Below are 13,932 nucleotides of genomic sequence, written 5' to 3'. Positions count from 1 at the left end.
AAGACAAGTTAAAAATGAAGCACACACACATACACACTCAAACACACTCACACACACACACTCACACACACACACACTCACTCACACACACACACTCAGTCACACACACATACACACACTCACACACACATACACACACTCTCACACACACACACTCACACACACATACACACACACACTCACATACACTCACTCACATACACACACATACACACACAGAGAGACAGAGAGCAAGAGTTTGAGTGACACACACACACACACACAAACATACAGAGAGACAGAGAGCAAGAAAGAGACAGACAGATACATAGAGATAGACAGAGAATGAGAGATAAATAGATACAGAGAGACAGATAGACAGACACAGAGAGAGAGAGACAGACACAGACAGAAAGAGACAGAGAATGAGAGATAGATACAGACAGACATACAGACACATACACATACACACACACACACACACTCACTCACACACACACACACTCACACACACACTCACACACCAGAACAAGAGAGGGCAGTGAATTATACTAACCTTGGGGGAGTTGGAGCACCCCAGTGCTTATGCCTGAGACCAAGTCACCCAGCACATACTCCTTGAATTTATATGCTGGCAACCACTTAGTGATGGGCAAGAACATGTAAATGATGTTTCTTATTTTTTTAGGAGTACACCTAGGGAGACAAAGACACAGATCCAAGTGTCAGTGAGGAACGTCTCTGTGGACCTCACATGGAGGGGTTTTCAGCCCCCCGAGTGATAAGGAACAACCCATAATTGGTGATGGGGATGCTACTGAACAGGGTGGGTGCCACGGACAGAGAGGCTGAGCTATCCCTGGGGGACAATTCAGAGGGTAGATGTTTTAGAGTTATGTGGAGAATTTGAGAACAGATATGTAAACCCTATGTAAGGCACAGTGGAAAGCCAATAAACATGGTAAGCTGGTTAGTTTAATTAAACAAACATAGCTTACAGTCATCTGGGAAGAGTCTTACTGAGGAATTGTCTGGGTCAGATTGATCCACGGGCACGTCTGTGGGGAAGTGCCTTGACGCTAACTGCAGTACACCCAGTCTATTGTGGCACCATTCGGCAAACCGGAGAGGAGGACAGAGCTATCAGGGGTCCACCCGTGTATTTATATCCGGCCTCTGCTCTTGGCTGTGGGTCTGATGCTTGCCGTTGCTACTTTGGCCGCCTGCGATAATGGTACTCTAAGCTAAAGAAACCCTTTCCTCCCTTACGTAGTTCTTTTGCCAGGCTGTTCATTACTGCAACAGAACGGAAACTAGGACCCACGGTGAAATACGTGGTGCTCATGTGACCAGCCAAAACCCCAACACCAGCCGAACCGCTGTGGGTGGCTCTGCAAACTGGGAGCTCGCCATTCGTTCTTCCTGCAGCTCGCCAGAAAAACCCTCCCTTACACGTGTGACCTTGCAACTCTCTGCCTCAGAGGAGGAAGTGGTTAAACGCACGTGAACGCCTGCTTTAGTTTATCCCCGATGGACTCCGAGACTTTGTCCTTTACGTGCAGTCTCTCCTGGAGGACAGGATGACTGAAGATAGGCCTTTCCACGTAGTACTTCTGGGTCTCTGCAGGGATTTCATTTTCTTCAGCATGATCCATGGTCTGTAGTTATTCACCAACAGCAGGAGACAAGCATTTCCGGATGGCCACTGAGGGAGAAAATAAAAAAACACCTTAGACGGTAAAAGGTCTCTTCCTCAGGATCTTCTAGGCTCTGAGGATTCTCGGGAACCGCAGAACACATATTGTTGTGCAGGATAGGCACTTACAAATATAGTGAGCATAAATAAATAAATTTAAAGAACACCCATAAGCCTTATTCATTCCCCTTCAGAGAAGTAAATAGGTAACTTTAAATGTTCAACAAGAGTTCATGTTAAGTTTGTCCTGCATTCCACTGCCTCTAGCTCTGCATAGGGAGAAGTCAGGAACACTCTGACCAGTTATATGTCAAACAAAAGGAAAGACGGAAGATTGGTCCTTAAGTTGACCTCACGTCTTGGGAGGTATTTTACCCTTTCTGAAGGTTTCATTTACTATTCTGCACAAAGCTGAGGCTTGTCACCCCATGGAGGAAGTCCTTGGTGACTTTTACAGTAGTCCCAAGTTAAAACCATCAAGACACCAAGATACTGTTTTAAAGTTGGCTATATTTGGAACAGTGTAGTGAATTGTTACTTTTTCCTTTGATACACACCAAAAATTACTTGTATAAGTAAAACATGTGCAGAACAAAAACCCACATGGTTGTATGCATGGATATATAAGAATGCTTATAGGAGAATTAAAATACTAATTGGAAAAATACAAATACCTAAAATACACATTGTATACATAAATGCATACTAGCTGAAAGAAATAAAGTAGCTATATACACATAATTATTAATAAATCTCAAGGACTCACTTTTTAAATAAAAATGAGACATAAGGGGCATTTATACATAATAAAAATGAAAAGATTTCAGGACCTGGGTAGCTGATGTGGAAAAATCAAGTATTTAAGTCTCTAGCCTGGGCTACATAGTATGAGGCTATCTTGAGCTGCACAGAACGATCCTGCCTTTAAAAAAAACATAAAAATCACTTCTAACAATAATAAAATAATAAACACAGAGACCAGAGTGGAGAAAAGAAGAGTAAGACTGGAAAGCGCTTGTCATGCGGTTTCGAAACAAACGGCATCTGCAGCATTTTAGGTTGTGGCAGACTGGGTCTGACTGGTGAGCTGTGGTAGGAAGGTTGTGTCAGCCAGGCTTTATGTCACTGTCATCAAGCCCTTGAGCGAAACAGCTTAAGGGAGGAACTAACTTTCATTCCACGGTAGCAGAGGGGTATGGTACTACAGAACGGGTCTCCTCATGGTAGCCAAGAAGAAGGGAGAAAAAGAATAAGGTGGGTGTCAGAGGGAGGAGGGGGAGGGAAAGGGGAAGAGAGGGAGAGAGGAAGAGAAGGGGAGAGAGAGGGAGGGAAAGAGGGAGAGAAGGAGGGGAGAGAAAGGGGAGGAGAAGAGGGAGAGAAGAGGAGAAAGAAAGAGGGGAGGAGAAAGGGGAGAGAAGGGGAGGAAGAAAGAGAGGAGGGGGATAGAGGGGAGGAGAAGAGGTGGAGGGAGAGAGAAACTGAGTCCTTTGGAATCTTCAAAGCCATGCTGGGTTCCCAAAGGTAAGTTAAGTTGGGGTTAAGTAAATATATGGTTTTATGTGGAGCCCTGGAATTATGGTTTGATCATTTTGGTCAACACAGCCCCCCTTACAGTGAGAAGTCAGGCTTTTAGCTTTTATGAAACCAAAATCACAACCAAGGAGGGGATGTGCTTAAAGCATTAGACAAAGACAATTACATACGTTCAAGGAGACTGAAAATTCAGCAGCCTGGAACAGAACGGAATGTTAGTAACGACTTTGAATACAGCAAGGGTGACAGGGAAGTACCACAGGTGGCATGTTTTTTGTTGCTTCCAAAGTTTGTGTTGGAATCTAATTGTCCATTCAGGAGCACAAGGATGCATGGCTGTTGTGAGTGGTTGAGGTGCAGGACTCTGTCCTCATCCCTGAGCTTTGGTGACCTTTGATGGAAGGAGTTTGTCTGTTCTCTGCCAGCTAAGGACATGGTTTGTGGGGGTGTGCTATAGAAGTACACATAAGCCAGGACAGGAGCGCCTCCAACAGGCTCAGAAAGGATCACATCTCTTATTTGGAGTTAGCAAGGCTCCCTAGTGGCCTCTCATCCTTGTGTTATCTGTCTGCCTGTTTTTGTGGCCACTTAAGAAATCACTATGGTGACAATGAGATGCAGCAGAGGGGACAACACAAGACTGCCCCCCCTCCACCTCTTGCTTTTGACATTGTGTCACAGTGTAGCCCACAGTGACCTTGAACTTGGACCAGCCTGCCTCAGTTTCGCTGGGATACAGCCATGTTTTACGACACCCACCCGTGTTCTTCTGGTTATGCCAAAGTCCTTAAAAGCTCAGGAATTCTACATTCACATGAGTTTCTGAAGGCCACTTACCCCCCCCCCCCATTTTCCTGGAACCTTAAAGTTCCTTTTATTTTATGACCAGGTATTACATGCATATTGTAAAAGTTCCTCAAGGCATTCAGAGGCGCAGGTTTCACGCGGTGTTTAAAACACTGGCTTTGGACTCTGCTTAAGCCTGGAATCTCTTCAGTAACATAAAAACAATTTATTTGAAAGTGTCCTAAGATGATTCAAACAGTTCAAGTTGCATAATACCAGTTTACAATTTAAGGCAGAGAACCAGATATGGAAAAGACTCAAGGAAATGACAAAAGAACAAACTTTAGCTTTTAGGAAATTAATAAAATTTAAAATCCAATGAGATTATTTTTAAATAGAAGTTTTATATCAGAAATATAACCAATATAATATTGTGTTAAAATAACATAATTGCCAAATGTAATTGAAACCAGTGTTGCAGGGGAATTTTAATTCGGTAAAGACGTGTTAGTACCAAACACACTTCCAAGCTTGCCGTTTGCCATTTTTTGTGTGGCTCACTGGTGCTCAGCTCTGTCTGTTACTGGAGTCGCCTGCGCAGCTTTAACTACACCTGATGTCTGTTTCCTTCGCCATGGATTTTGATCTAAGTGTTCTGGGAATCCGGCAGGGACGAAGTGTTTTAAAAGCTCTCAGGTGTTCTACTGTGTAGTCAGCTGAGATAGAAAACTATTGATTAAGCTGGTGTGATGACTCCTACCTATTATCTCAGTACTTGGGAGGCTGAGGCAGGAGGACTGCTGAGAGTGTCAAGGTCAAGCTGGGCTACACAGTGAGACCTTATCTCCGAAAACAAGCAGTAACAACAAAACCAATACAAAATTATTGACCAGGTGATGGCGAAACAAATACCCATACCTGCCTGCCTGCCTGTTACCCACCCACCTACCCTCTTGCCTATGTACCCATCTACCTATCTACCCAGCCCCTGTCTATACATCTTACTAAAAATAAAAAGGAAATAAGATGTAAGCAAGTTGTGCAAAGTATTTGTCTCTTTTTTGTCTTCCAAAATTTAATACGAATTATGGAAGAAATATTCAACTTAGGTTCAAGTTATGTTTCCAACATCTATGAAGCAAAAACAATTGGAATACTTTATAATATCTTTTATTTCAGATTTTTAGATCTGAAACAGCCTTGGAGATGGTTCACCATAGCTTTCCAAGGTGAGAATGAAATCATTTACACTCTGGGTAAGTGACTTACTTGTCCATAAACATCTACAATCACAAACTCCGTTTCCTAGTCAAAGTAATCAAACCTTAAAGTCATGTCCCTTTGTAAACAAAGGTTGTTTCCAATTTATTAGCCTTCAGTTAAGAGCTGAAAGTAGCCTTTGGAAAATGGAGATTTGTCATGGTTCTGTGGCTTATGCTCCATATTGGGCCTTAGAATTGAGGCCCAGTCCTGCTTCTGCTCTAAACACAGTGTACTCTCTGGACCTGAGCTTTCCAGGCTGGGGTCATGTCAAGGTCACCTGCCTGGCTTTAGTTTTCCAATCTTGCAATGTTTTATTTTCTCTTCATGTGTGTGAATGCATTCGAAGTATATGTGTGCCGTGTGTGCGCGTGCACACAGTTACATGCAAGAGTGCAGGGAGGAGGGCAGAAGTCAAAACTAGGGGTTGTCTCTAAGGAGTTGTCCATCTTGGTGTCTTACTGGGCCCTGAACTTCACCAGCTAGGCCAGTGTGGCTGGCCAGTGAGCTCTGGGCAGTCACTGTTGCTGACTTTCCAGCACTGGGCTTGTAGAAGCAAGCTACCTTGCCTGACATTCTGGGTAGGTGCTGGGGACTAAACTCAGACCCTCATGCTTATGACGGCAGACAACAGAGATGCCTCCCCATGCCTTGGAATTTGTGATTTTTTTCAAGTTCATGGAGTGAGAGCCATGCACAACCTGTTGGCTTCATCGCAAGACAACCTATGATGTCACGATGATCTTGCTTGTCTACTTGAAAACTGGGGAGAGGCAGCCTCAACCAAAGAATTGCCTCCAACAGAGTGACCCAGGGACAGGTCTGTCGAACATGTTCTTGATTACAACTTGATGTAGGTGGGCCTGGGCGGTATAAACATGGTTGCTGAGTTTGGCCAATAAGCAGCCGACCTCCACGGTGTCTGCTTCAGTTCCTGCTTCGGTCCCATCTGGTTCCTGCTTCCAGCTCTGGCCTGACTCTTTCGATGATGGACTATAAACTTTAAGCTGAAGGTTGCCTTCTCCCCTTGAGTTGCTTTTGGGTCTGACGTTTACCACAGCACTAGACAATGAAGAAAACAGAATCCACTCTGGTGGTTTATGTTTGGCGACTGGTATGCAGGCTCAAACATGCTTGTCACATCCCCATGGAGATTACTCGCTTTGATGGGTCTCCTTCTCCATCTTTATGTTCACTTTTAAATCACCTTGTGGAAATGCATACTTAAAATGCTTGCATTTAAGGTAAGTATATACCCATGAAGCTCTCCCCACAGTCAATACCATGCACACATCTGTGACTTCTGGGGGCTTTCTCTCACCGTCTTTGCGACTTTGTGACAAGAACATTTAATTAGATCTACCTCCTTCTTAACATTGGGAATGTGTAATAGCTCATTCCTAGCTGTGGGTACTGGGTGCTCTAGCTCTTCCGGATTTAGTTCTCCTGCATAGACAGCACTGAAGCCTCCTCACTAACTCCCTCATTCTGGTCCCTGGCAACGACCTCTAATTTTGCTCCCTCAGCCTAAATCAGAGTTTCCGGAGAGAACATTCTAAGAAGAGAATTTGACTTTTGCTCAAAATGTCAATCTGTTTTGCACTTAGACAGGTGTGAGTAGATTCTGGGCGTGGAGCTAGGAGCACTCACAAGCAGGGAACACCACCTTGAAGTTTTGAAGCTGAGTATTTTCTTTGGTCGCAGGGTATCTGTGCTGGTTAGATTTTTTTTTTTTTTTTTTTTTTTGACACAAAGAAGTCACCTGGGGAAAGGGAGCCTCCACCGAAGAGCTGTTTCCACCATAATGGCTGCTGGGCCAGTCTGTGGAGCCTTGTTAACCTACAGCTCCTGGTGCTCTTTCTTCGAGAACCCTGCTGTAAATGGCCGCAGAGCATTCAGTGTGCAATATCTTCCATGGTGTGTTTAATTTATCCTTACAATGCCTCATCGAGGCTAAATATGAAATTCAGAGAAAGGGCTTAGAATATAGTCTTCAGAATTCAGCAATTGTAATCTCAGTAGGTAAGAATCTGTATTGTAGGTGGAGGCTTACTATTTTGCCTTGGGCGGTCTCGAACTCTTGGACTCAAGAAATCCTCCTGCCTTGGTCTGCCACCTGGCTGCTACTACAGGCTTGTACTGCCCATATCTTTATATTAACATTTAGTTCCTTTATTTTTTTAACCTGCTGTATTTCACATGGGCTGAGATACTGATTTAAGAATTCATTTAGATGATGTATACTGAGTTTCTCTTTACATGTTAGATTGTAACGTAGAGCTTGGCTACACTTAGAGACCAGTAAATTATCATTCACTGCCTTAGGGCACATTGCCAGCTGCCTCTGAACACTTCCTATGGATGTGCAGGCCCATGAGACGTGGTGAAGCACATGGGGAAGATGGAAGTTTTGGGATGGGACCAAGAGGAAAAATGAAGGTCCAGGAAATGAGACTGATTTTTTTTTTTTGGATACATAAAATATGCTCCTTTTTTTTATTATGCCCACTGTAAAAAGTTGGAAACTTACACTTCATCCATAAATTACCTATATTAAGTGTATATTATAAATGTACACATTTGTACAATACACTTATATGTGGTCTATTTATATGGTTGAGAAACCATTTTGGCAGCTTTGATTTCTATCTTGTCATTGTATTAAAGTCATTTTGCTATGTCATTAAAGTTTTTATAAGCATAGATTCTAATGGGTATATGATATCTTCTAATATATTTATAATGATTTATTTAATTACTCTTTATTGATACTTATTTGGGCTTCTTCCATATTACAAATGGATATATATATACATATATATATATACTTATGTACACATATAAATATATAAATATATGTATATGTAATATTTAAATGATGTTAATACTAATTATTTTTTAAGGATTTATTTATTTATATAAGTACAGTGTAGCTGTCTTCAGACACACCAGAAGAGGGCATTATATCCCATTACAGGTGGTTGTGAGCCACCATGTGGTTGCTGGGAATTGAACTCAGGACCTCTGGAAAAGCAGTCAGTGCTTAATCGCTGAACCATCTCTCCAGCTAGTTGATACTAATTATAAGTCATACTTTATATAAGCACATTAAAACAGACAGAATTAAAAATATGAACAGTTTGTGTTAATGGGGGGGGGTCTTATGAAACACAATAGTCAAAACCAGTTACAACTGTTAGCTGTTATGAAACTAGGCAAAGAGTCACAGTGTCCCTGGCAGCAGACTTGTGTGCACATTCAAAGTGTCGCAGGCTCTGATGACACTGGGATTGGGTTTAGTTTGTCCCAGCTCACAGACTATCTCTTATCCTAACTGCCTCCTCGCGTGTGCCTTAGACTGATTATGGCAGTGTTTGTCTAGCTTGGTTTGCATCAAATTAATGATGGGTATATGTTCCCACTTGTCATGATTTATTGCTTATAAAGAAAAGTGGTTAAAGCCAGAAGAGAAGCTGGGCTTAGGGAAAATCCCAGAAAGGCTCAGATTTTGAAGGACCTCTGAATAACACACAACCCAGAGTGGTAGCTGTGGGAGGTCACCTTGATGGTGAGACTGGGGGATGGTCAGGAAACACCGAAGACATCGGTAGAAATCCTGCTTCGGTGGTTACAGAAAAAGAGACTGGGTGAGAAGGCTCAGATCTTAGAGGGCCTGAGAGGCACAATGCAGGTTCTTCTCTGAAGCCATCGGCTCTTGCTGCTTACCCACACCCCATGTTTCTTTGTCCTCCTCAATCCCAGTGGGGACTCCTGATCAAAACTCCTCTGCCATGGAGAAAGGCTCAGCTTTGTTGAAGAAATTGAATCCCTTTAAGCACAGATCAGTTATGACCACATAAAGCTGATACATTGCAAGACTTATCCTCCAACCAAGAACGCTTGAATATCATTATCATTAATCTTAACAAGACAGCCTCTAGAATCTCTGCAGGAAGGGCCCAGTGATTCAGTCTGAGGCTGAATTTAAATGTCAGATACTTCAAGAGGCAAACATCCTTCTATGAAAATAGAAGGAGGGAGATTCTGCTGGCTGGTCTAGGCGGTTCCCCCCGAAAATAATAACATTTAATCAAAATCGCATGGACTGAATAAAACTTAATGTCCTGTAAAGGAGCAGAGGATGAAAAATGGCAAGCTACTACACCCTTCCTCAGCTGTTGTTCTAGTCCCTAAAGTAGTTGTTGTTATTATTATTATTATTATTTAATCAGTTTATCTTTATTGTTATTTGTGGGTATGGAGGCTTGAATCTTGGGCTTTGTACGTGCTTTTTATTTTCCCTTTTATTTTGAGGCCAAATCTAGCTATATTGCCTGGGTTGGCCTTGAACTGGTGATCTCCCTACCTCAGTTTCCCAAGGAACTGGCTTCACTAGCCCTCATTCCAGACCAGTCTCTGGCAGGTTTGTACTTGGTAATACCGGGTGGGATTGGGTGAGGTTGGGCTGTGTGTTTAGGTTTTCTTCTTCTGGATGAAAGATTGTAGCCCAGGTTAGCTTCAACCTCACTCTATAGCAAGAATGACTTCGATTTTGTATCCTTATACTTCCGCCTCACCCTACCCCCAGGAGATGATGCCTGGTTTATGTGGCGCTGGGGAACCAAACTCAGGTCTTGTCTGATAGACAAGCAAACATCCAGCTGAGATACAATACTTCACAAGCTCTCTGTTTTTTATATTACATCTTCGCACTCACCCAACCACCATGACTGATTTCCAGATCTCTATAGCTGATATGGTGCTGTGTAACTGTAGTTCCAATTAGTTGGGAGGGTGATCAGGAGATCCCTTGAGCCTAGGAACTGGAGGCTATCCCAGACAACGCAGACTTCATTTCAGAAAACAAGTGAACTCTGGAATCAAGAACCATTGCTCTAAACAGCAAAAGTGTATCTATTTAAACAGTTTATCAAATTTAGACTTTATCTAAGAATGTTCACCATGAAAAATGAATTTTCAAATGAGTTTATGCACCCATGTTTTTGTTAAGTTACATCTTTATGTTAATTTATTTACCCATATAACCAATTAGGTCAATTTTTTTCCCTCCTGGTCTCTGTTCTGGAATTTTTATTAGACATTTGTTGAGGCATCTTGTGTGTCTAGTTCTTTTGTGTGTATATGTGGTATCTCTCTGTGCTTGTGTGTGTGTGTGTGTGTGTGTGTGTGTGTGCTGTATTTCTCTGTATATGTGTGTATGTAAACAAGCACATGTGCATACATGTAGAGGCCCACACAGGACACTGGGTTTCTTCTATTGCTCACCCTCCCATTGCCTTGAGGCAGAGCCTCTCACTGAACCACAGGTTCTTGTATTTTCACTGAGCTCGCTGTTTCCACCTGTCTCTGACACCTCATGCTGAGGTTGCAGGCATGTTCAACTTTCTGATGGGGCTCCTGGGGACTCAAACTCAGGTCTTCATTCCCGCCAAGAGAGCGTTCTTTCCCAGTTCTGTTGTCATGTGTCCTCTTCCCATTTAGATCTCCAGCTTTTTATGTCACTGATTTGATTCTAGCTCATTTTCTCAGATTCAGCATTTGCTTCATTAATATACTTTTGGCTAGGTTATTAAAACGGTAGATTAATTCAGACACTTTAGGGCCAGCAAGCTTAGTGGGTAAGGGTATTTGCCTGAGTTTGATCCTAGATTCATAGCGGAAGGGATGAATTGATTTCACTAAGTCGTTCTCTGACCTCTACATGTGCCGTGGCACGCATGCTCCTAGCACCCCATGTAATAATAAAGTTTAAATATTTTAAACTAGTGTCCATATTTTCATTATTATACCTTTTTGAAATGGGCTTATTTAATTTTCATATTATCTGGTTTCCCTTGTTATTTTATTTATTTATTTTTTAAGACAAGGTCTCTCTATGTAGCCCTGGTTATCCTAGAACACATTCTAGACCAGGCTGGCCTTGAATTTACAGAGATCGTCCCACTTTTGCTCCCAAAGTGCTGGGATTAAAGGCATGGCTTCATGTCTGACCCTCTCCTGCTTTTTTATTTATTCAATATTTTTAACACATTTATCATCTTGTTTTTGTATTTTTTTTCCTTTTGAGACAAGGTCTCTGTAGCCCAGCCCAGCCTTGAAGTCACTGTGCATCTGAGGAGGGCCTAAACCTATGGTCTTGCTTAACGTGGCAAGTGCTGAGAACTCAGGTGTATTCCACTTTATTAGTTGTGTCATTCTGGGTTTAAAACCCAGGGCTTCATACATCTTGGACAAGCACTATGCCAAAAGAACTAGATCCCTAACCCTTTGTATTGTTATGTATCTGAAGCTGGCCTTGAACTCTTAATCCTCCTCCCATAGTCTCCAGAGGGCTGAGACTAAACCCATATACTAGCATGCCACCAGCCTTTCCAATTTTTTCCCCAACAACTTTTTAAAATTCATCTTACATCCAGATCACAGCCCCCCTTTATTTCAACTCTTGTCCTTACAAGTTCCTCTCTCCACTGCTCCCTCTCATTCTCCTCAGAGAAGGGACCCCTCCTTACATACCACATTTAGTCTTAGCAGGCAGATCCTCATCTAGGCCCAACTAGGCAGTCCAGGTATCAAGAGGGCCATCCAATGGCAGAGAACAGAGACCAAGATGGCTCCTGCTTTGCTTGTTGCCTTTGCAATGTTTTAACTTCTCTTTCTTTCTCCCATTTTCCTTCTTTCCGTTTTTCCTTTTTTCCTTCTTTCTTCTTTCCTTCTCTCCCTCCCTGTCCCCTTTCTTTTGAGACAGGTTCTCTCTCTCTCCTTACATAGTTCTGGCTATCCTAGAACTCAGCATGTAGACCAGGCTGGTTTTAAACTCACAGAGATCCTCCTGAGAGATTAAAGGCATGTACCACTGCATTTTAATTTTTCTTATAACTGCGTTCTTAGCTGATATTCATTCCCTTGGAGTTGACCTGTTTTTCACATTGTGAACACATCTGAAATGAGAGGTGATTCTCTGGGTGTTCCTGTGTGCTTACATTTTGGTATCATCCCTGGACTCCGTGTTTTCCCCACCAGGGTTCTGGAGGACTTATTGGTTGTTGTGATTTAGATATCAAGCATTTCATCTAGCAAAGTCTCATGTGTTGAAGGGTTGGTTCTCAGATGGTGGATCCAAACACTGGGATTTACAGTATTAGATTAATCAATGAATTAATAACTGCATTGCCGGATTCATAACTTAATTGTGTTGGTGGACACGTTAGGACCCTTTAGGGGTGGTAGAAGGAAGTAGATTACTGGGGACATGATTTTGGGGGCTATGTCTTATCCTGGAACTCTGTTTTCTCCCTGCTTTCTGTTTACCATGGGTGAGTTGGAGCTTTGTATAGGTTCTGCCTCACCACAGCCATGCTTAGGAACAACAGAACCAAGTGTCCATGAACCGATATCTCAGAAACAGCGAGCCAGTAGTAATCTATCTTCCTTAAAGTGGCCCCTCTTGAGTATTAGCCAGGATGGATACAGACTAAGAGTTCGTACTGAGCGTCTGCACTTCTGTTGCTGTTTAACAATTGCTTGAGGTTTCTGAGCCATGGCAAGAGTGTCATTTTGAGATTTATGTGTAGCACAGACCTGGGCTTTGCTTGTCCAAGACTGACTTTGTGTTGAAATTCCCATTCACGGCCTGGAAAACTTGCTTCTCTATGTAGTTACTCAGCTTCCCTTGTTTTGTGGTGACAGATGTGAGAGGTCACTGGGCTCCAGGCTGGTCCAGTGCTTGAATCCCAGTATGTAGCACTATGTATTCCAAGATTATTCACGTAAATGCTTCGCTACATGTTATCATCTGTGTGTGTGTTTGTATGGGACGGGGGAGCAGAAGGAGTGAGCTAAGCCCCTGACGTTCCTGTCTTACTGTAACTACTGTCCATTCCTAGTTCATTAGTAAATGGGACTTGTTTCATTCCTAGTCATTCACCTTGCCGTATCACCCGCCTGCTGTAAACTTTCTAAGCCAGGTGTTTATTGTTTTGATTTTGAGGTAGGGTCTGGTTATTCTGCCCAAACTGAATTTGAACTAAATCCTCTTAATCCAGGCTCTTGAGTAGTGGGATTCCTGGTATGCACCATGGTGCCCAACACCCAAGCTGGGGAAACAATGTCATCATGGGACGCTTTCTTTTCTTTTTCTTTCTTTCTTTCTTTCTTTCTTTCTTTCTTTCTTTCTTTCTTTCTTTCCTTCCTTCCTTCCTTCCTTCCTTCCTTCCTTCTTTCTTTCTTTCTTTCTTTCTTTCTTTCTTTCTTTCTTTATTTCTTTTTTCAATCCAGGACCTTTATTTCTTTTTGTACATTAGGCCATGAATTCACAGGGAATGGGCTCCTGCAGCTCAGGCTCTTTTCCCTTAGTCCTCACAAAGTGCGCATCTCTGGATGGCTCAGGATGGCGCTTCAGCTGAACCCAGGTGCCTTCTCCTTGGCTTCCTTTTTCTTCTGATCGTTCTCCTTCACCCGCTTCAGGAAGCCGTCTCTGCTCTTCGAGATCTTGATGTGCTCAGTCTGCACATTGATCCTCTTGGCCAGAATCCTGCCCATAACTTGCTTGTTGGTAATGATGCCCATGGCATGCTGGGTGACATTGTAGACACTGCAGGTTTTGCCGTGGTAACACTTCTTGGGCATTCCTCTCTGAACAGTGCCCATTCCCTGGATGT

At 42.7% G+C, this 13,932-nt stretch overlaps 1 protein-coding gene across 3 annotated transcripts in view; it reads right to left on the bottom strand.

Annotated features, from left to right (window-relative positions):
* SLC26A5 (solute carrier family 26 member 5) overlaps positions 1–1,634 on the bottom strand; it is a gene marked incomplete at both ends in the record, with an annotated part of 34,723 nt that extends 33,089 nt beyond the window's left edge. For all 3 annotated transcript variants that reach the window (XM_080936152.1, XM_080936153.1, XM_080936154.1), the window contains 2 exons: positions 536–675; positions 1,483–1,634. In XM_080936152.1, coding sequence (XP_080792278.1) covers positions 536–675; positions 1,483–1,634 — 292 coding nt within the window. The remainder of the gene's footprint in view (positions 1–535; positions 676–1,482) is intronic.
* Positions 1,635–13,932: the final 12,298 nt, after the last annotated feature.

Source organism: Micromys minutus (genome assembly GCF_963924665.1).
Source record: "Micromys minutus genome assembly, chromosome: 23".
NCBI classification, from domain to species: Eukaryota; Metazoa; Chordata; class Mammalia; order Rodentia; family Muridae; genus Micromys; species Micromys minutus.
Note: the sequence above shows the minus strand (reverse complement) of the source record. Positions and strands in the feature narration are given on the sequence as shown.